This window comes from Dipodomys merriami, unplaced genomic scaffold (assembly GCF_024711535.1).
Source record: "Dipodomys merriami isolate MVZ:Mamm:240054 unplaced genomic scaffold, mDipMer1.0.p SCAF_271, whole genome shotgun sequence".
Taxonomy (NCBI): Eukaryota; Metazoa; Chordata; class Mammalia; order Rodentia; family Heteromyidae; genus Dipodomys; species Dipodomys merriami.
Window position 1 is genome coordinate 1,026,982 of NW_027204171.1, and position 22,600 is coordinate 1,049,581.

At 56.2% G+C, this 22,600-nt stretch overlaps 1 protein-coding gene across 1 annotated transcript in view; it reads right to left on the reverse strand.

Annotated features, from left to right (window-relative positions):
* Positions 1 to 21,224, reverse strand: part of Cdhr2 (cadherin related family member 2) — a 28,474-nt gene extending 7,250 nt beyond the window's left edge. Inside the window, exons 1-21 of the mRNA XM_070036511.1 lie at positions 21,147 to 21,224; positions 17,402 to 17,463; positions 16,792 to 16,866; positions 15,451 to 15,590; positions 15,226 to 15,279; positions 13,607 to 13,696; positions 12,141 to 12,230; positions 10,784 to 10,909; positions 10,049 to 10,195; positions 9,891 to 9,966; positions 9,474 to 9,598; positions 9,154 to 9,387; positions 7,695 to 7,850; positions 7,175 to 7,336; positions 6,691 to 6,752; positions 5,703 to 5,946; positions 4,351 to 4,590; positions 4,057 to 4,126; positions 2,560 to 3,165; positions 713 to 784; positions 127 to 176 (exon numbers count right to left, since the gene is read on the reverse strand). Coding sequence (XP_069892612.1) covers positions 127 to 176; positions 713 to 784; positions 2,560 to 3,165; positions 4,057 to 4,126; positions 4,351 to 4,590; positions 5,703 to 5,946; positions 6,691 to 6,752; positions 7,175 to 7,336; positions 7,695 to 7,850; positions 9,154 to 9,387; positions 9,474 to 9,598; positions 9,891 to 9,966; positions 10,049 to 10,195; positions 10,784 to 10,909; positions 12,141 to 12,230; positions 13,607 to 13,696; positions 15,226 to 15,279; positions 15,451 to 15,590; positions 16,792 to 16,866; positions 17,402 to 17,453 — 2,871 coding nt within the window. The 5' untranslated portion in view covers positions 17,454 to 17,463; positions 21,147 to 21,224. The remainder of the gene's footprint in view (positions 1 to 126; positions 177 to 712; positions 785 to 2,559; positions 3,166 to 4,056; positions 4,127 to 4,350; positions 4,591 to 5,702; positions 5,947 to 6,690; positions 6,753 to 7,174; positions 7,337 to 7,694; positions 7,851 to 9,153; positions 9,388 to 9,473; positions 9,599 to 9,890; positions 9,967 to 10,048; positions 10,196 to 10,783; positions 10,910 to 12,140; positions 12,231 to 13,606; positions 13,697 to 15,225; positions 15,280 to 15,450; positions 15,591 to 16,791; positions 16,867 to 17,401; positions 17,464 to 21,146) is intronic.
* Positions 21,225 to 22,600: the final 1,376 nt, after the last annotated feature.

A 22,600-nucleotide genomic window follows, 5' to 3' on the forward strand; every position in this document is an offset into this window, starting at 1 on the left:
ACCATTTTCTTCCTTTCTGAGGTTGAGATATTTTGGGGTGTGGGGTGCTAAAAAGCTTCCCAGCCTCCGCTCTTTGTACCCCCAACAGTGAACACAACCACAGAGGTGGGGGAGTAAAACACTCACCTGGACGTAAGCCACCTGCTGGTCAGGGATCACGAGCTCTGGGATAATGACTGTAGGTATGAGAAGATGGCGTCGGGGCGGGGTCAGGACAGGGATGGGGCGGGGTCAGAATGGGGCGGGGCAGGGTCCAGCCCTGCCCACTAGCGGGCTCCAGGCCTACCATCCCTCAACACCTCTGCCCAAAGAGACCCCATTCCAGCAGCCCCTAGTCACTCCCTTCCATCGTGCAGATAGGGAAACTGAGACCCAACCAGAGAAACCCTGGCTCCAAGCCAAACAGCAGATAAGTCCGGGCTGGAATGGAAACTTGGATGGCCAGATGGTTTGGAGCTACTCAGGAGGCTGAGATCTGAGGATCATGGGTTAAGGCCAGGCCCGCAAGGGAAGTGTGTGGCTCAAGTGGTACAGTGGCAGCTGCTGAGCAAGAGCCTGAAGCCCTGAGTTCAAATCCCAGGACAGGCATATACATACAGCATGAGAATCCTGCAGCCTCAGGACTGGTTATGGGCATTGCCAACTGGTCCTGTGGCACAGGCCCGCACGGAACGGCAGGGTGGAGGCTGGGGGGGTGGTGCAGCTCCCTTACCGAAGGTCTTGTTGTCCAGCAGGAAGTAGGGCGCGTTGTCATTCATGTCCTCGATGGTGATGCCCAGGGTCCCTGGGGAGAAGGGCTCCTGAGCAGAGGCCTGGGCCTCCCCAGCCTCCCCTTCCCTGCATGGCAGGGACTTTCTTCCCTAGACTCAACCGGCAAACAGCCGTCAAGGTGAGCCAAGAGGGCTGCGCTGGGACTGGACCTAGGGACGGCGCCCCTGAGCACACCTGTAAGCCCGGCAGCAGAGGGGGCGGGAGGCTGGAGGCTGTCCAGTTCCAACTGGCCTGGACCACTGAGAGAGACACTGTCTCAGAAGGAGGAGGAGACTAAGAGAGGAAGGAAGGGAGGGACAGGGGTTAGGGAGGGATTGAGAGAGGAAGGAAGGAAGAGAGGGAGGAAGGAAGGCAGGGAGGAAGGGGAGGGAGGGAGGGAGGGAGGGAGGAAGGAGGGAAGGAGGGAAAGAGGGAGGAAAGGAGGGAGAGAGGGAGGGAATAAGGAAGGGAAGGAGGAAGGAGGGGAGGGAAGGAGGGAGGAAGAAAGAAAGGAAGGAAAGGAGGAAGGAAGGAAGGAAGGAAGGAAGGAAGGAGGGAGGGAGGGAGGGAAGGAGGGAGGGAGGGAAGGAGGGAGGGATGAAGGGAGAAAAGGAGGGAGGGAGGAAAGAAGGGAAGGAGAAAGGAAAGAAGGAAGGAAGGAAGAGAGGAAGGGAGGGAAAGGAAGGAAGGAAGGAAAGAAGGAAGGAAGAAAGGAAGGAAGGAAAGAAGGAAGGAAGAAAGGAAGGAAGGAAGGGAGGGAGGGAGGGAGGGAGGAAGGGAAAGAGGGAGGGAGGGAGGGAGGGAGAGAGAGAGGAAGGGAAGGAGGGAGGAAAGAAGGAAGGGAGGGAGTGAGGAGGGGAGGGAAGGAGGAAGGGAGGGAGAAAGAAAGGAAGGAAAGGAGGAAGGTAGGAAGGAAGAAAGGAAGGAAGGGAGGGAGGGAAAGAGGGAGGGAGGGAGGGAGGGAAAGAGGGAGGGAGGGAGAGAGAGGAAGGGAGGGAGAGAGGGAGGGAGGGAAAGGAAAGAGGAAGGAAGGAAGGAAGGAAGGAAGAAAGGAGGGAGGGAGGAGGGAAGGAAGGAAGGAAGGAAAGGAGGGAGGGAGGGAGGGAGGGAGAAAGGGAGGGAAGGAGGAAGAAAAGGAGGGAGGAAGGGAGGGAGAGGAGCAGAGGAGAGGAAGAAAAGCAAGAGGAAATGGAAGGAGGGAAGGGAGGAAGAGAAGGCAGAAGATCATAAAGCAGAGGAAAAACAAAAGCAAAATGGTGGTTGTGGTGGCTCAGGCCTGTCATCCTAGCTACTCAGGAGGCTGGGATCTGAGGATCACGGTTCAAAGCCAGCCTGGGCAAGAAAGTCTACGAGACTCCTATCTCTAATGAACCACCAGAAAACCGGACGTGGCGCTGTGGCTCAAGCGGTAGAGCGCTCGCCTTGAGCTGAAGAGCTGAGGGACAGCGCCCAGGCCCAGAGTTCAAGCCCCACGACTGACCAAAAAAGAAAAGAAGGGGGGTTTCATGTCTTGTGCAGGGCATGAACTACTTGCTAGGCGGTGGCCTGGGTCTGGGCTATCACTCCATCTCCTGGCTGATGGCCAGATTTGAATACAGATCTTCCTACTGCCGCATCAGATCAGATCTGTATGCCCAGCTCCACCTAAATGACCCGTATGTACATCCTCCATTTGTTAATGCCTGGCTCCCCTGGGCAGCTGGGGAAACTGAGGCTGGGAGATGACTTTGATCGACCCCCCCCGGGAAGGCCCCCAGGCACCGCACCCCACTCTGTCCCACAGCCCCTGAGCTGTACCCCGACTCTCACCATTGTCGCTGTAGGCCTGGAAGCGGGGATCTGTGTCGAGATCACAGGCCCGCACGACCAGCATGACCCGATCACAGGCCTCGAAGTCGATGGCCTCGCTCTGGTTGATGTACACGGAGCCATTGGCTTCCACCGAGAACCACCCACGGCACAGGCTGCCCACGTCCAGCCCGGCCTTGGTACAGATGACGTCCACCAGTTCGATCACCAGCCGGGCTCCCGTGTCTACATCCTGAGCCTGGATCTCAGCCACCTGGCCATGCTGAGAGCCGTTCTCTGCCACGGAGATCTCTCGGAGAGAAGCCGCCACCAGGGTGGGTGGTTCATCATTCACGTCCTCCACGATCACCTGGACGTTGGCCGTGGCCTCCGGCCCCTGGGGGCCCGGGTTCTCGGCGTGCACGGTCAGCTGGAAGAAATTCTGTGTCTCATAGTCCAAGCTCACGTCGGGGGGCAGCCGGAGTTGGCCTTCTGCCCTCCCAGACCCCAGCATCGAGCTCTGGAGCAGAAAGTTATTGGCACCACTGCCAGACAGGCTGAAGCTGATTCGGTTATTGGCCTCCGTCTGGTCTGCGTCCCAAGCCTCCACCGTGCCCACCCATATGCCTGTGAACAATAGACAGAGTTAGCAGGGGTCCCCCGAACCCGGTTAGCAGAAGCCCCTTTTAGCTCTTTTGCTCTTGTGGGGTCCTGTGGTTGGAGTTGTTCATGTGGTTCCTGGGGTCCTGGCACTGGTGGTTCACAACTGTCATCCTAGCTACTCAGGAGGCTGAGATCTGAGGATCGTGGTTCAAAGCCAGCCCAGGCAGGAAAGTCCTGGAGACTCTTATCTCCGATAAACCACCAAAAAACCAGAAGTGGCGCTGTGGCTCAAAGGGTAGAGTGCTCGCCTTGAGCTGAAGAGCGCAGGGACAGCGCCCAGGCCCTGAGTTCAAAACCCCAGAACTAGAAAGAAAAGAAGTGTGTGTGTGTGTGTGTGTGTGTGCGCGCGTGTGCGTGCGTACACGCTTGATCTCCATTGGCTTTTCCACTCCAAGTTAGTGCTCTACCGCTTGAGCCGTACCCCCATTCCCAACCTTTTGCTGGGTAACTGGAGATAATCTCTTGGATTTGTCTGATTTCCAACCTGGAACCTCAGATCTCAGCTTCCCGAGTAACTAGGATGACAGGTGTGAGCCACTGGGTCTATGGTTCTTTTACTGATTGGGGGGGATCAGAAGTGGGACTATGGTTCTTTTCGCTATTTGGGGGTGAGCCGTGGGACAGGGAAGTCCATTCCTGAGTCTATCATACACTGAGTCCTGTCCACAGCTTCAGAGATAAGAGCAGGAACCGTATTGATGACACACCAGGCCTGGTAATAAGGCCTTCACCTTCAGGAATGCTTCTATCCAACCCAGAGCCCCAGCCTCAGCAGCCTGGGCCCCAGCCCCAGCACCCTGGGCCCCAGCCCCAGCACCCTGGGGCCCAGCCCCAGCACCCTGGGCCCAGACTTACCTGCTTCTCGCTCCGCCACAGCGAATTGGTAGCTGGACTGGTTGAAGATGGGCTCATTATCATTGATGTCCTGTGTGTGGGCAGAGGAAGATCTAAGCTCCAGATCCCCTCCCCATCGCCCTGCCCACCCTCCCCACTCCAGTTTAAGAAGCCCCCCCTCCCCTCTCCCCTCCCTTCCTCTCCCCTTCCCACCTCTCCCTTCCCCCTTCTGCCAAGGCTCAGACGCTCAGACCCAGGGTTCCCGCAGGGGAGGAGATGGCGCCCCCTGCAGGGAGCTCCTGGGAGCAGCCTCACCTCCACCGTGATGGTGACATTGACCTCCGTGCTCTGAGGGGGCACCCCGCAATCAGACACCCGCACCCCTAGCACGATGCGGCCCTCCAGGGCAGGGTCAATGGCCTCCCGGTCCAGGGGCCCCAGGTTCGTAAGGAGGCCTGTGCTGGGATCCAGGGAGAAGTTGTGGCTGTAGGGCCCTGGTAGCAGGGTGAAGATCAAAAGGCTGTTGTTGGTGCCTGGCTGGTCTTTGTCCTGGGCCTGTTACAGAAGCAAGGAGGGCATCAGGCCTGGGACTGGCCAGTGCCAAGATGACCTTCTCCCAGCCCCATCTGAGCAGCTCAGATCCCCAGCTCACAGGAGAGCATTGGAGCCAAGCACGGTGGCTCACGCCTGTCATCCCAGCCACTCAGGAGGCTGAGATCTGAGGATCGCGGTTCAAAGCCAGCCCAGGTGGGAAAGTCTGTGAGACTCTCAGCTCCAATAAACCACCAGAAAACCAGAAGTGGTGCTGTGGCTCAAGCGGTAGAGTGCTCGCCTTGAGTTGAAATGCTCAGGGACAACGCCCAGGCCCAGAGTTCAAGTCCCACAACCAACAACAACAAAAAACACTGTGCCCAGGCACTGAGTTCAAACCCAAGAACTGGCACCAAAAAGAAAGACATAAATAAGGCGTTGAAGAACACTGCAGTCATTTCTTCATACATCTTTATCGACCTCTCTGCTTCTCTAGCTCTAACCAGCAAGAGACCCTAATTAATGCCTCATGGACCTGACCCCCAGTTTGCATATTACAGATATCCAAATATTTGGAATATTGCACATATGCAAAATTAAAGCGAACAAACAGGAATAACAGCAGCCTACTTCTGTAGTGCAAGCCTGTAATCCCAGACAGAGGCCAAAGCAGAGGCAGGTGGATTTCAGTCAGAGTCCTGTATCTAAGCTTGCCTGGCCAAGGTTTGTGAGGCCCATTTCAAAAAGAAAATAAAGAAATCAATAGTGTGTGTTTGTGTATGTGTGTGCATGTGTGTGTGTGTGTGTGTGTGTGTGTGTGTGTGTGTGTGCACGTTAGGACTTGGGTTTGGACCCAGGCAGGTCTTGTGCTCTTGCTTAGATTTTTCTCTTTTTGCTCAAGGCTGGCGCTCTACCATTTGAGCCACAGCTCCACTTCTAGTTTTCTGGTGGTTCATTGGAGATCGGAGTCTCAGGAACTCTCCTGCTCCGGGCTGGCTTTGAACCACCATCCTCAGATCTCAGCCTCCTGAGTAGCTAGGATGACAGGCGTGAGCCACCGGCGCCCGGCCAAAGGCCTCGATCCCTTGATCTCCTGCCCCAGCTCACGCACCAACTCCAGGGTGGCTCACACCTACCAGGATGGTCAGGGACACATTGCCATGCCCCTCCTGGACAAAGACGTTGTAGGAGCCCATGACCTCGGGGGCATTGTCATTGATGTCCAGCAGGTGGATTTCCAGCGTGGTGGTGGAGGCCTGGTTGCCGCCATCGGTGGCCTGGAGAGTGAGGAAATACACCGTCTGCTGCTCTCGGTCCAGATTCAAGCTGTCTCTCACCGTCACGGTCCCCGTGTCCGGATCCACCTCGAAGAGATCCACCCTGCTCGGGGTGATCAGAATCAGTATGTGTGACCACAGAGGCTCACTTACTGCCACTAGGGTTTGCGTTGTGTTGTCGGTCTTGGGTCTTGAACTCTGGGCCTGGGCGCTGTCCCTCAGCTCTTCAGCTCAAGGCGAGCGCTCTACCCCTTGAGCCACAGTGCCACTTCCAGCTTTTTCTGCATCTGGGGTGCTGAGGAATGGAACCCCAGGCTTCATGCATGCAAGGCAAGCATTCTACCACTGAGCCACCTTCCTAGTCCTATCCCTGAACTGTTTTGCTCAAGGCTTTAACTCGACCACTTAAGCCCTATCTCCACTTCCAGCTTTTTGGTGGTTATAATTATAGATAAGAGTTCCGTGGACTCTTCTGTACAGGCTGGCTTCGAACCCACGCACCTCAGACCTGCTGAGCAGCTAGGATGCCAGGCGTGAGCTATCAACGCCCAGCTGGATTTCCTGGATTTCATGTCATCTCTCCCAAGTTGCGGCTACCTTAACGCCACCCACCAGGAAGTCCCCATGCCAGCTGAGCCAATGCCCACGCCAGGCCCTTGGACCTCCAGAACTGTGATCTACGCAAACCTCTTCTCTTCATAACATGTGCAGCCTCAGGCATGCCAGTATAGTGACAGAAAACAAGATGAATCACTTTGTTTTTTCTTTAATTGTTCATTGTCTTTCCAGAATGGAGATGTCACTGAGAGTCCTACATTTTCTCAGCCCCTCTCCCTGTCCCCCTTACCCATTTCCTGGGAGCAGGCTGTAGGTGATGTGGCCCCATTCACCTGTGTCAGGGTCGGTAGCCTGCGAAACAGAGCGGTAAAGGGACAGTGTGGGGACACACGGGCAATCACTGCAAATGGGAAGGTAGCTCCCATGCTTTGTTTTGTTTCTCTGAGCCAGTCCTGGGGCTTGAACTCAGGGCCTGGGCACTGTCCCTGAACTACTTTCGCTCAAGGCCAGCACTCTACCTCTTGAGCCACAGCACCACTTCTGGCTTTTTCTGTGTCTGGGGTACTGAGGAATCGAACCCCGGGCTTCATGCATGCTAGGCAAGCGCTCTACCCCTGAGCCACCTTCCCTGATCCCCGCCACGCTTCTTGACACCAAGAAATGTAGGTGCCACGTGCATTTGCAGACACTCCCTGCAGAGCCATGGGCTCCTACTTCTGGGTCCAACCTTCCCTCCACCCAGCCAGGCCTGGCCCACGCCCCATCTCACTCACCAGGGTGGTGTTGGTGACCACAAAGCCCGGGGGGCTATGCTCTGGCACCTCAAAGATATACAGGTTCTTGGGGAAGGTAGGCCGGTGGTCATTGATGTCTCTGAGATGGATGGTCACGGAAGCCACTGAAGAGTTCTTGCTCACCACATCAGTGGCTACCACCTAAGGACAGAAGAGGCAACACTAGCCGGGCGCTGGTGGCTCACGCCTGTCATCCTAGCTAACTCAGGAGGCTGAGATCTGAGGATCGGGGTTCAAAGCCAGCCCGGGCAGGAACGTCTGTGAGACTCTGATCTCCCAGGAACCACCAGAAAACTGGAAGTGGTGCTGTGGCTCAAGTGGTAGAGCGCCCGCCTTGAGCTGAAGAGCTGAGGGACAGCGCCCAGGCCCCGAGTTCAAGGCCCACCACCGACAAGTAAGAAAGGCCGAATGACAATACCAGGCCCTTGGTGGCAGCCTCCGTGCCCGATGGGTTGGCGGCCCGTGGCTGCGTCCCCCAGTGCCCCGGATCGCCCCTCACCTGCACCATCATCACCGTCTTGTTCTCGTAATCCACCATCTCGGAGTCTCTGACCAGCACCTGAACGTCGGCTGAGCCTGCGGCTCGCGCTGGGGAGACGCTGAAGGCTGGGGCGTCAGGGCCTTCCAGAAACAGCTCGAAGGTGCCATTCCTGCCCTGTGGAGAGGGTCTGTATGACAGCCCGCCCTCCTCCTCCCCTCCCCTGAAGCCCCCCCCTCCCAGGGGAGGACCCCAGGGACAGAGACCACGGGGCCTTGTATGGCTCCAACCAGGCAGGAGCGCCCCCGGGGTCCCGCGGGGGTCCCTGGATGGACAGGAAACATCCCCAGCACCCACCCAAAGCCTGGCCCCGCCCCGCGCCCACGCCAGGCCCCGCCCCGCGCCCATGCCAGGCCCCGCCCTGTGCCCACGTCATCCCTGGCCTGGCCCCGCCCCGCGCCCACGCCAGGCCCCGCCCCACACCCACGTCATCCCCGGCCTGGCCCCGCGCCCACGCCAGGCCCCGCCCCACACTCACGTCATTCCCCAGCCTGGCCCCGCCCCGCGCCCACGCCCTCACCGGCCTGGCCCCACCCCACGCCCACGTCATCCCTGGCCTGGCCCCGCCCCGCGCCCACGTCATCCCTGGCCTGGCCCCGCCCCGCGCCCACACCGTCACCAGCCTGGCCCCGCCCCGCGCCCACGCCAGGCCCCGCCCCGCGCCCACGCCGTCCCCAGCCAGGCCCCGCCCCGCGCCCACGCCAGGCCCCGCCCTGCGCCCACGCCAGGCCCCGCCCCGTGCCTACACCAGGCCCCGCCCCGCGTCCACGCCAGGCCACGCCCTGTTCCCCCACACCATCCCCAGCCTGGCCCCGCCCCGCGCCCAAACCAGGCCCCGCCCCGCGCCCACGCCAGGCCCCGCCCCGCGCCCACGCCATCCCCAGCCTGGCCCCGCCCTGTGCCCATGCCAGGCCCCAGCCAGGCCCCGCCCCGCGCCCACGCCAGGCCACGCCCTGTTCCCCCACACCATCCCCAGCCTGGCCCCGCCCCGCGCCCAAACCAGGCCCCGCTCCGCGCCCACGCCAGGCCCCGCCCCGCGCCCACGCCAGGCCCCGCCCCGCGCCCACGCCAGGCCCCGCCCCGCGCCCACACCGTCACCAGCCTGGCCCCGCCCCGGGCCCACACCGTCACCAGCCTGGCCCCGCCCCGGGCCCACACCGTCACCAGCCTGGCCCCGCCCCGGGCCCACGCCAGGCCCCAGCCAGGCCCCGCCCCGCGTGGCACAGTTCTCCATGGCTCAAGGCCGGCGCTCTACCACTTGAGCCACAGCCCCGCTTCTGGCTCTTGCAATGGTGGCCAGTGGGAGGTGCGAGTTGCATGGACTTTCCCAACCCCGGCCGGGTTCGAACTGCGATCTCTCCGATCTCGGCCCCCCGAGGCACCCGGTGACCCCGTCCCCGGGCCCAGCCCCAGCACCTGCCTTGTCGGGGTCGTAGGCCACCATGGTGAGACCTTCGATGGGGATGCGGGAGGCGGCGTGCTCCTCCACCCAGCCCGTGAAGCTGGCCTGGGCCTCGTCCGCCGTGAAGGCGCAGCTTTCCAGGCTGCAGTTGAAAAACTCCGGCTTGTGATCGTTGACATCCGTCACCCGGATGGTGACCCACACGCTCGCCTTGGCTTCCTGACCGTAGATGTTGAGATGCTCCTCGGTGGCCTAAGGCCCGGGGCAGAGGTCAGAGGGCAAAGAGCCAAGGCAAGGGTCAGAGGCCAGGGAGGTTAGGAACCCTACCACACACTCACCGTGACCTGAACCTGCACCTCCTCATCCTCCTGCAGCAGCTGCTCTCGGTCTAGGGTGTCATTAACCCTGATGACCCCCACTCCCCCCTCAGTCTCGATCTCGAACCATCCAGACTTGGTAGAGTCTGTCAGAGAAGAAGGTGAGAGGTGTTTGTTTGGTCGGTTGTGGGTCTTGAACTCAGGACCCAGGCGCTGTCCCTGAGGTTTTTCCACTCAAGGCCAGCGCTCCACCACTTGGAGCCACAGCGCCACTTCCAGTTTCCTGGTGGTTCATGGGAGATCAGAGTCTCAGGGACTTTCCTGCCCGGGCTGGCTTTGAACCGCGATCCTCAGATCTCAGCCTCCTGAGCAGCTGGGAGGGTCTTCGTAGAGCCCCGCCCTCTCCCCAGGCCCGGCCTGCGCACCCCCAGTTCTCACTAGAGATGCTGTAGATCACAGGGTCCTTGACGCCTCTGTCGCCGTCCACAGCCTCCACCGCCAACACAGAGGTTCCCTGGAAGGAGACCAGCCAGCTCAGAGCCCTGCCCTCCCCTCCCACAGGGCAGCCCCCCTGCGCCCCCCAGCCCCACACCCACCAGAGCTGCATCCTCAGACACGGAGGCCGAGTAGAAATCCCGCACAAACTGGGGGTCCAGATCCGCCTGGTCCACCACGGAGATGGACAGGTAGACGGGCTGGGAGCACTGGGTGATGTTCTTGCCATTCAGTAGGCCTCCTAAATCCTGCAGGGAGGAAGAGGCCTTCCGTGAACCGGGGCTGAGGGTCCCGGCGGTCCCCTGCACGCATGCACACGCATGCACATGCACGTGCATACGCACATGCCCGCACACGTATACCCATGTGCACGCATACACATACACATTCACATGCACACACATACACACATGCACGCATACCCACGTGCATGCAACACACACATACACACACGCATGCATGCACACACACATGCACACATGCACGCACATGCATGCACGTACACACATATATACATGCACAGGCATGTATGCATGTATATACATGCACATGTATGCACATGTATGTGCATGCACACATGCACGCACACACATACCCACATGCATGCACGCACATACACATTGACGTGCACACACACATGCATGCATACCCACGTGCATGCACACATACACATGCACACATATACATGCACATGCATGCATGCACACATGCACGTACATGCATGCACACACGCACATGTGTATGCATGTATACACATGCACACATATGCACACGCATACACACATGCACACACACGCAGGTGCACACACATACACACACACACCTCCCCTACTCACACAGGCCTTCAGCTCCAGCTGGTAGAAGGAACTCTTGTTATTGTAGCTGAGGCTGCCGTTGAGGATGATGGAACCGTTGTCCAGGATCCGGAAGAGATGCTGGTTCTCCACCGAGTTAGGGGTGACCTGGGTGGGGAACAGGCAGCCGGGACTCCCACAGGACGGGGCCATCTATATTGTAGCCAGTGGCCCAGTGGCTCTCCAAGGACGTTCGCAGTTCCCAGTTGCAAGCTGGGCTCTAATGGCTCATGCTTTGTCATCCTAGCTACTCAGGAGGCTGAGATCTGAGGATCCCAGTTCGAAGCCAGCCTGGACAGAAAAGTCTGCAAGACTGATTCATTCTCTCTCTCTCTCTCTCTCTCTCTCTCTCTCTCTCTCTCTCTCTCTCTCTCTCTCTCTCTCTCTCTCTCTCTCTCTCTCTCTCTCTCTGTCATAGGGCTTGAACTCTGGGCCTGGGTGCTGTCCCTGAGCTCTTCAGTTCAAGGTGAGCGCTCTGCCCGGGCTGGCTTTGAACTGTGATCCTCAGATTTCAGCCTCCTGAGTAGCAAGGATAACAGGTGTAAGTCACCAGCGCCTGGCTGTGAGACTCTTCTCCAATAAACCTCCAGAAAACCCGAAGTGATGCTGGGGCAAATTTTTTTTGTAAAGAAAAGAAAATGGGGCTCCTGCTGGGTGTCAGGTGGCTCACGCCTATAATCCCAGCTGCTCAGGAGGCTGAGATCTGAGGATTACAATTAAAAGCCAGCCCAGGCAGGAAAGTTCATAATATTTTTACCTCCAATCAAAAAGCTGGAACCAGGTGGGGGAGGAGGGCTGGGAAGGTGGCTCAGTGGTAGAGCGCTTGCCTTGTATGTATGCATGAGGCGCTGGGTTCGATTCCTTAGCACCACATAAGCAGAAAAAGCCAGAAGTGGCGCTGTGGCTCAAGTGGTAGAGCGCTCGCCTTGAGCTGAAGAGCTGAGGGACAGTGCCCAGGCCCAGAGTTCGAGCCCCACAACCAACAACAACAACAACAAAGCTGGAAGTGGAGGTGTGGCTCAAGCCTGGTGTGGAAAAGTCCAGCACACACACAAAAGAATCAGGCTCACGTACCCCTTCTTGTTTGTGCAAACTTTGGACAAGACTCAAGACCAAGTCTGACACTCCCAGTCTTCTTTGGGAAGCAGCTGTGTGGGAAATGCAGATTCCCCTCAAGAGAGGATGCAGCATGGAAATCAGAACAAAGCTTGGGAGACCAGAGCGCCCAGGCAAAGAGAGCCTGGACAGCCAAGGGCCGGGGTGGTTGTCTGTGGTGATGCTGCCACCTGGTGGCCAGATTGTGTATAACACCCCCCCCACACACCCCTCCCACACTCACCTTTTCTATGAAATACTCCACTGTGCCCCCTGTCCCAGAGTCCTTGTCCTCCGCCAGCACCGAGAACACCACCGAGCCAACCGGCAGGGTCTGTAAGGAGAGACCCAAGCTCCACTCCTGACTTTGGATCTCTCTCTTCCCTCCTCCACTCCCCCCCTTCTCCCCCTGCCCCGTGCTTTGCCCCTGTAGGGGGGTCAGCAACACAGAACCCTACTTTCCTGGTGTGCCTAATCAGCCTTCTGGCCATCTGAGCCAGCTTCTGATTGATGGAGCCTGTCTGGATCTGGGGGGGGAGGGGAGGGAACATTCTAGAATAGCACATACCCTCCAGAAGTTCCCTGCTGGTAAGACATTTGCACAACTTCCACGGGGTGGACAGAGATCTCTTAAAATTGTGACTCAAGAGCTGGGAAAGTGGCTCAGTGGTAGAGTGCTCGCCTAGCATGCATGAAGCCCTGGGTTCGATTCCTCAGTACCACAGACACAGAAAAAGGCAGAAGTGGCGCTGTGGCTCAAGTGGTAGTAGTGCTAGCATTGAGCAAAAGGGACAGGGACGGTGCCCAGGCCCTGAGTTCAAGCCCCAGGACTAGGGGAAAAAATTGTGAATCAAGCTGAAAGCCTGTAATGCCAGCTACTTACGAGGCTGAGACTTGAAGATTTTGTTGTTGTTGTTGGTACATTGTAGGACTTGAACTCAGAGCCTGGGCGCTATCTCTAAGCTTCTTTTGCTCAAGGCTAGCACTCTACCATTTGAGCCACTTCTACTTTTCAAGTGGTTAATTGGTAATAAGAGTTTTCTGTGGACTTTTCTGCCTGGGCTGGCTTTGAACCATGATCCTCAGATCTCAGCCTCTTAAGTAGATAGGATTATAGGCCTGAGCTATTGGTGCTTGGCTAGACCTGAGGATCTGGGGGGGGGTATTTTTTTGTGTCAGGCCTGACTTTTTGTGTTGGTTGTGGGGCTTGAACTCTGGGCCTGGGCGCTGTCCCTCAGCTCTTCAGCTCAAGGCGAGCGCTCTACCACTTGAGCCACAGCGCCACTTCCAGCTTTTTTCTTTTTGCTTATGTGGTGCTGAGGAATCAAACCCAGGGCCTCATGCATGCAAGGCAAGCGCTCTACCACTGAGCCACCTTCCCAGCCCTCCACAAGACTTTTATTTCCAATTAAGTAGCCAAAAGCCAGAAATGGAGGTATGGCTCAAATGGTAGAGTACCAGCCTTGAATGAAAAAGTAAGGGGTAAGGCTCAGGCCCTGGTCTCAAGCCGCAGTCTGGCGTGCACACGCGCATGCACGTGCACACACACACACAAATCCAGCTGCTGTAACTGTGGTTCATGGAGGCTGGGGTGTCTTTCAAATGAATTTGGCTCTTGTACTTATGCCACCACCCTCTCCAGTTGACTGTCCTTCCTTCCACTCTAAGATGCTGGCGGGGGGGAAGGCTCCCCGTCAGGTCAGAGCTCACCTCATTGATGCTGGTGGACAAGCTGGTGTCCTGGAAGACAGGTATGTTGTCATTTCTGTCTTCCAGGAGTATCCTCATTGTGGCCACCACCTGCAGGGGCGAGAAGCCAGGGGAGTCCACACAATGTGACTGAAGGGACACTTCAAACCACAGAACAGCTCTCGGGTGTGGGGCCTCTCGCCTGTAATCTCAGAAAACAGAGCACACGCCTGTACTATGGAGGAGGCAGAGATGGAGAGGACTTTGTCCAAGGCTAAGATCCTAGACAGGCAGCAAGTAAGAGAGCTGGTCTGAAAAGTAACGGATGCAAAAACAACGACAAAAAATGCTCCTGAGGTGTCTTCAGTAGCAGAGGGTAGAGCACCTGCCCAGCCAATGGGAAGCCCACCAAAAATGATGTGGGGGCGAAGGAGAAGGGGAGGGAGAAAAGAGGGAGGGAGGGAAAAAAGGAAGGAAGGAAGGAAGGAAGGAGGAAGAAAGGAAGGAAGGAAGAAAGGGAGGGAGAGAGGGAGGGAGGGAGCGAAGAGGGGAGAGGTGAAGAAAAGGAGGGAGTGAGGAAGGAAGGGAGGGAGGGAGGGAGGGAGGGAGGGAAGAGGGGAGGGAGGAAGAAAAGGAGGGAGTGAGGAAAGAAGGAGGGAAGGAAGGAAGGAAGGAAGGGAGGAGGGGAAGGAGGGAAGAAGGGAGGGAAGAGGGGAGGGAGGAAGAAAAGGAGGGAGTGAGGAAAGAAGGAGGGAAGGAAGGAAGGAAGAGAGGGAGGGAGGAAAGAAAGGAAGGGAGGAAGAGAGGAAATAAGGGAGGGAAGGGAGGGAGGGAGGAAAGAAAGGAAGCGAAGGAAGGAGGAGAAAGGCCAAAAAGGAGGGAGGGAGGGAGGAAGGAAAGGAGGGAGGGAGAGAGTGAGGAAGGGAGGGAAGGAAAGGAAGGGAGGGAGGGAAGGAGGGAAGGAGGGAAGGAAGGGAGGGAGGGAGGGAGCAAGGAAGGAAGGAAGAAAGAAAGGAAGGAAGGAAAGAAGGAAAGGAGGGAGGGAGGGAGGAAAGGAAGGAAGGAAAGAAGGAAGGAAGGAAGAAAGGGAGAGAGGGAAGGAAGAGGGGAGGGAGGAAGAAGAGGGAGGGAGGAAAGAAGGAGGGAAGGAAGGAAAGAAGAGAGGGAGGGAGGAAAGAAAGGAAGGGAGGGAGAGAGGAAAGAAGGGAGGGAAGAGAGGGAGGGAGAAAAGAAGGGAGGGAAGAGAGGGAGGGAGGAAAGAAGGGAAGCGAAGGAAGGAGGAGAAAGACCAAAAAGGAGGGAGGGAGGAACGAAATGAGGGAGGGAGAGAGGGAGGGAGGGAGGGAAGGAAAGAGAGGAAGGGAGGGAGGGAAGGAGGAAAGAAATGAAGGGAGGGAGGGAGGAAGGAGGGAAGGAAGGAAGGAAGAAAGGGAGGAAGGAAGGAAAGGAGGGAGGGAGGAAGGGAGGAAGGAAGGAAAGGAGGGAGGGAGGAAAGGAAGGAAAGGAGGGAGGGAGGGAGGGAGGAAGGAAGGAAGGAAGGAAGGGAAGAAGGCAGGCAGGCCATTTCCAATGGAAAACAATAGGGATGGATGCCTGGAACCCTGCTCTCCCCCCCCCTTCCCCTCCACTTTACAACTCACCGGTGCGTTGTATGGGTCTCTCACAGAGACCTCAAAGGAGAGGAAGTAGTTTGTCTGTAATGGGCAGGGAAAAGAAGGGGCAGGGAGTTAGGCCTCTGTTCAGTATGGGGGTGCAGGGGCTGAGTACCCCCCATCAGGACTCTGGATCTGAAAACCTGGCTCCTTACTTACTCCACCCCCCCTCCCCCTCTCCCCCCTCATCCCTTCCCACATTGCTGCCTTTACCTCGTAATCTAGAGAACTGGCCACCGTCACTTCCCCAGTGCTTGGGTTGACAGAGAAGAAAGTGGAGTCCTTGCCACTAATTGCATAGGTCAGTACATCGTGATCTTCATCTTCGGCATACAACCAGAAGGCCTCCGCACCTGGAGAAAAGCCAGCCTGCCCGGGGTCCATGGCTATCTGGGAGGCCCAGCCAGGACCTCAGGGTCTCCCAACACCTGAACATCTGAGATCCTCTGAGACCCCTCAGCCTCCTGGGGCTGGATCCCCGTGGTAAGAGATGTCGGGTGTGGCTGTGAAGGGGACAGCAGCCTCCTGAGTGCATAGGTCACTGTCCAGGCCCAGGGACCTGCCTGGAGTTTTGGTTGTTGTTGTTTTGTTTTAGTCGGTTGTGCGGCTTGAACCCTGGGCCCGGGCGCTGTCCCTCAGCTCTTCAGCTCAAGGCGAGCACTCTACCACTTGAGCCACAGCCTCCTGAGTAGCTAGGATGACAGGCGTGAGCCACCAGCGCTCAGTGTCTTTTGACAATCCCACATTTTGGATCTAGTTTGAATGATATTGGTCTCCATGTACATACAGCCCCAATATATAGTTGGGTGGAGAAGAGGAAAGGAACAGGGTAAAATTGGTCAGGAAAAATAACTTTGGGTTGCCAGGTGCTGTTGGCTCACGCCTGTCATCCTAGCAACTCAGGAGGCTGAGATCTGAGCATCGCAGTTCAAAGCCAGCCCGGGCAGGAAAGTCCACGAGACTCTTATCTCCAATGAGCCACCAGAAAATGAGAAGTGGTGCTGTGGCTCAAGTGGTAGAGCACTAGCCTTGAACGGAAGAGCTGAGGGACAGCACCCAGGCCCAGAGTTCAAGCCCCATGACAGACCAAAAAAAAAAAAAAAAAAAAAAACGAATAACTTTGGGAAGTGTGGCTCAAATGGTAGACCTTCAACCTTGAGCAAAGAAGCCAAGGGAGAACTCTGGGTCCTGAATTTAAGCCTCAGTATCAGCACAAAAAAAAAAGACAAAAAAAAAACCCACATGTAGATTAGATAAATATACCTTAACGTGGAAAATAGTCACAGAATTTTGCCAGATGCCAGTAGCACATGCCTATAATCCTAGCTATTTAGGAGGCTGAGATCTCAGGGCCACAGCTTGAAGCCAAGCCAGGAAGGTAAATGTAAGAGATTCTCCACACACACACACACACACACACACACACACGTACTTCTGGAACTCCAACCCCCTTCAGGCCACCTCTGCCCAGTGGTAAGGCATGATGTCACGGGAATTGGGGGCTCTTCCGGGACAGGGGCTTGGTTCTGGTCCAGCGCGGGAGTCATTACTTACCCACTGGTAGATCCTCAGGTAGGACAACGGGGTTTGTTATGTTACTCGTGAATTTGGGGGGCTTATTGGCTGTCACTGCAGGGACACAGAGCAAGGGGAACCTCTGGACACCGTGCAAAACTTGAACGCCCCCCCCCAATCCAGATGCACTCCTGAGACCCCACACCTTCGGCCCAGCTCACCAGTCTAGAACCAGACACCCCCAGGAGTATTCCCCAGGCCTCCCATGTTGATGGGGGCTACCCCAGCCCCTCTACATGATCCTACTGAGAACTCCCCAGTTCTGTTCTGTAGGGCAAGTGGCAGTCCTAGGGCTTGAACCCAGGGCCTGGGCGCTGTCCCTGAGCTTCTTTTTGCTCAAGGCTAGCACTCTACCACTTGAGCCACAGCTCTACTTTCTGGCTTTTTTTTGGAGGGGGGAGGTGGATCGGGGTGGTGCTTCATTATAGTTTAGAGCTTCACAGACTTTTCTGCCCAGTCTGGCTTTGAACCATGATCCTCCCATCTCAGCCTCCCGAGTAATAGGCTTACAGGCGTGAGCTACTGCACTGGGCTTCAGTTCTGTTCTTGCAGGGCGGGGAGGGGGGAAGGGAAAAGGGGGGGCACCTACCAGACACCATGAGGGCAGGAAGCAGGAAGCAGAACAGCCACAACTGAGCCATTGGGCTGGACCTAGGAGAACAAATGTCAGACAAAGGGGCCAGCCTTCCTTTTACACAGCTCCGTCTGCTTGGCTCACACCCAAACCCGCCCTCTCCTGGCTGCTCCATGATTGGGCGGGCCAGGGAGGAGGGGGGGTTCCAAGTCAGGACACAGAGATCTAGGCTCGTCTGAGCCAATGATGATGCAAACTTGAACTCGGGTCCTTTGCCATCTGTGTAAATGTGGTCAAGCCCTACGCTGCCCTGTGGTTCAAAGCCAGCCAGGGGCAGGAAAATCCATGAGACTCTTCTCTCCAAAAAGATGGAAGTGGAGCTGTGGCTTCAGTGGTAGACCACCAGCCTTGAGTGGAAAAGCTAAAGGACAGCACCCAGACCCTGAGTTCAAGCCCTGGTAATTGGCACAGAATAAATAAAAATAGGTTGATTGTGGTACTGAAGTTTGAACCCAGAACTTTACTATATGCCTAAGCCAGCTCTGCCCAGCTCTTCCTCTTCCTTCTCTTTTGATCTGTCCTAAGAGGGTCATTAGCCAGAGGATAACTAATCCTTAGATGGCTTGAATAAGAGGTGCATTAATCATCATAACAAAGTCCGTAGGTCTTGATGGGAAATTTCTGGCACTTTGTACCTATGAACTGGTCCCACCCCAGAGGGGAAGGGACAAGGCCCGGGCAGTGAGTGACAGGTTTACAATCCCAAACTAGATCATCTGTTTACTCTCAAACTAGGCTTGGGGGCTCCCACCTCTAATCGCTGCTACTTGGGAGGCTGAGACAGTAGGAGCTCAATTCAAGAGAATCAGTCTCAAATTATAAAGATACGCTGGGAGCTGGTGCTCACGCCTGTCATCCTAACTACTCAGGAGGCTGAGATCTGAGGATCACAGTTCAAAGCCCGACAGGAAAGTCCGTGAGACTCTTATCTCTCTAATGAACCACCAGCAAACCAGAAGTGGCACTGTGGCTCAAGTGGTAGAGCACTCGCCTTGAGCTGAAGAGCTGAGGGACAGCGCCCAGGCCCAGAGTTCAAGACCCACAACTGACAAAAGATAGATGGATAGATCGATGGATGGATAGACAGATAGATAGATAGATAGACAGATAGATAGATAGATAGATAGATAGATAGATAGATAGATAGATAGATAGATAGATAGATAGATAGATAGATAGGTAGATAGATAGATAGATAGATAGGTAGATAGATAGATAGATAGCAAAATCTCAGAGGTAGAGTGCTTTCCTAGCATGTATAAGGCTCTGGGTTCAATCCCCAGCGCTGAAAATAAATCTATGCTTTGTCTCTCTCTCTCTTTCTCTCTCTGTCTCTCTGTCTCTGTCTCTGTCTCTCTCTCTTTCTCTCTTTGTGTTGGTTGTGAGGCTTGAACTCTGGGCCTGGGCGCTGTCCCTCAGCTCTTCAGCTCAAGGCGAGCGCTCTACCACTTGAACCACAGCACCATTTATGGTTTTTCTGGTGGCTCATTGGAGATAAGAGTCTCATGGACTTTCCTGCCCATGATCCTCAGATCTCAGCCTCCTGAGTGGCTAGGATGACAGGTGTGAGCCACTGGCACCCGGCTGCTTTTTCTCTCTTCCAGACTGTGGGTTCGTTTGTGTTCCTGAGCTGCCAGCTTTTCCTCCGGGATTCACAGACAGGTGAGGCAGATGGAGCCTCTATTTACCAACAGCCTCTCCTTGCACACCACCAGCACTTAATCAGTTCTTCTCAAGCTGGCCACCAGTGGCTCAGGCCTGTTATTCTAACTACTCAAGAGGCTGAGAGATCTAAGGATCACAAATGGAGGCCGGCCCGGATAGGAAAGTTCACGAGACTCTTTTTGTTCTTGTAGTTGTTCCTGGTCCTGGAGCTTGAACTCTGGGTCTGGACGCTGTCCCTGAGCTTCTTTTGCTCAAGCCTAGCACTCTACCACTTGAGCCACAGCACCACTTCGGGCTTTTTCGGTGATTACTTGCTGATGAGCCTCACAGACTTTCCTGCCTGGGCTGGCTTCGAACTACGATCCTCACATCTCAACCTCCTGAGTGTAAGGGCCACCCATAGAAAGAAGGGATGGTAGGGGGGATGTGTACGCATCAATAGTAAATGGGAGAAGTCTTCCGTGGCGGGGGTGGGGAGTGGGGGTCGGTGGCGTGGATGTGACCTCAGAGCCTGGGACCCTCCCATGATCCCCAACAAGATGCCAGCAGGAAGCCTTCCCAGGCTACTCTACAAGCCCTCTGGCTCTCCATTCTGTCTAGACCTGGCACCATGAAAGTTCCTACGCCCCCCTGGCTGGTCATTTCCCATTTTGGAGATATCTAAATCGGGGAATCTGATCCTGAGTCTGGAAGGGTCACTGGGACACTGGCCAGTCTGAGACTTCTTTTTCTTTTGTTGGTCATGGGGCTTGAACTCAGGGCCTGGGCGCTGTCCCTCAGCTCTTCAGCTTAAGGATGGCACTCTACCACTTGAGCCACAGCACCACTTCCAGTTTTCTGAGTGGTTTATTGGAGATGAGAGTCTCATGGACTCTCCTGCCCAGGCTGGCTTTGAACTGTGATCCTCAGATCTCAGACTCCTGAGTAGCTACAATGACAGGCGTGAGCCACCGGCGCCCGGCTGGTCTAATTTTTTAAAAGAAAATAACCTAAAATAGCTTTTTACACTGTTTGAAAGAGGGCTGGGAAGGTGGCTCAGTGGTAAACTGCTTGCCTTGCATGCATGAAGCCCTGGGTTCGATTCCTCAGCACCACATAAGCAGAAAAAGCTGGAAGTCCCCCCCAGAGCCTTTGGGGGGGAGTACCTCCTCATTCAAGGCTCAGGCCACCGTGTTGTGGGGTCCCCCACCCACAGCCACGGCTGCCAGGTCTTCTCGGCTCAGCCAGAGCCTGTTCCGGCCCCGACGTTCACTTCCTGTTTTCTCTGGCTTTCCTCCCACCTGCTCCCCAGGTAAGAAATGACGTCACGTGGTGATGCTTAATCCAGGACCCACCGCAGCCCCTCATCCTGAAGGTTCCCAACGAGTGTGGGGTCCAGGCCTCATCCCCATACCCCGATACTTTGATGTGAGAATAGAGAACCCCCACACACACACCCCACCCCTAAACACCAAGCTCCCTGCCAGCCTCACAGCGACCTGAGTCCAAGTGATCCCAAATCTGGATTCTAGCTCCTCCTCCTGTCTGTGCCTCAGTTTCCCCCCTCCCCCCCCGCTGAGAAAGAGGGTGACGGTGGGGTAGGGGTTTGTTTTCATCGAGAGGATCTCCATGTTTATGAGGATTCTGGTGGCCACCCCAAAAATAAGTCCCTCCCTCTTGGGGAGGGGGGGTCAGTCCATCTACTTTGAGTTCTGTCCCTTCATCCAGCAGTCGGGGTGGGGGTGGAGGAAATGGGGTGTCTCAGAACCAGTCTTGTTCCTCCTCAAGCATTGGTAGCTCATCCTCACCCCCCCTGGGTCCTCCTGGAAGTGGGGGGTCCACGGAACACCCACAGCGGGGTGGGAGGGGGGCCAATTCCCCAAGAGGGCGGGGAGGGACCAGGGGCCCTAAAGACAGCCCAGCACCCTAGCTAGCCCGAACGGCCACATCCACACCCAGCTCTGGGGATCAGAATCACCCCTACACTGACCTGGGCCCTAAGAACTCCTACCTCATCTTCTGGCCAGGAGACCACCCCACCAGCCACTGCCCTTACCTGTGCCCCCGGGGAGGGGCGCAGAGGTGCTGACGGGCAGCCGTAGGCACAGATGGAAGATGGGTACTGAGGCCAGGGCAGCCCAGCCCGCAGACTTTAGCACCATCTCCGCCTCCCCTGAGCAATCATTAACCCCGCAGAGACCGCACCTCCACTTCTTAAGAGGTGCTGACAGCTGGGAGGGGGGGAGAGTGGGAGGAGACACCAGAAAGGTCTCATCCAGACTTGAAAATGAAGGTGGGGGGGGGTCAGAGCCTTCTGGGCCCCATCACGAGTCTCTAGTAACAAGGTGGGGGGGATGAGCCAAGAATGAGGACTCATAAAATGGGGACACCCTAAAAGTACAAGTATGGAATCATCAGATACTCAAGAGTCCAACGCAGAGGTAAGAGGATCCCAGCATCGAGTGCTCTACTGCTTGAACCACAGCGCCACTTCCGGCTTTTTGGTGGGTCATTGGAGATCAGAGTCTCACGGACTTTCCTGCCCAGGTTGGCTTTGAACTGTGATCTTCAGATCTCAGCCTCCTGAGTAGCTAGGATGACAGGCGTGAGCCACCGGTGTCTGGCCCACAATTCTTCTCTTAATGGCCCCAGGAAGGCCCTGTGTGTGCCTGACCGTGGCCAGGAGTTGTAAAGGAGAGAAGTCGGTGCTCACCAAGCCTCGCTGCAGATCCACTCGAAGTCATAAGATGCAAATCTTGGGAATTTGCATTTTTTTTCATTTTTGGTCCATCACAGGGCTTGAACTCTGGGCCTGGGCGCTGTCTCTCAGCTCTTCAGCTCAAGGTGAGCGCTCTACCACTTGAGCCACGGTTTTCTGGTGGTTCATTGGAGATAAGAGGCTCACGGACTTTCCTGCTCTGGGCTGGCTTTGACCCGTGATCCTCAGATCTCAGCCTCCTGAGTAGCTAGGGTGACAGACGTGAGCCACCGGCCCCTGACCCTACTGTGTGCTTGGCATCAGGATCTCACTGGTACCTGCTGTGATTATTATGTCCGTACCACAGAGAAGAACTCGAGACACATGCCCACATGTTCCAGGGGCTGAGGGCTGCGGCCCACAGACAGGGTCTGAAATATGGGGAAAATAGGGGGAGTGGTAGCTACTTGGGAGGCTGAGATCTGAGGATCACAGTTCAAAGCCAACCCAGGCAGAAAAGTCCATGAGACTCTTATCTCCAATGAACCCACCCCCCCACACAAAACACCAAAACACTGAAAGTGGAGTTATAGCATTTTCTCTTTCACACACACACACACACACACACACACACACACACACACACACACACACACCACACACACACACACACACACACACACACACACACACACACACACCAGAGCTTCCTCTGCTCCCTGAGAGACTAGGAAGGTGGCTTAGTGGTAGAGCGCTTGCCTAGCATGCATGAAGCCCTGGGTTCGATTCCTCAGTACCACATACACAGAAAA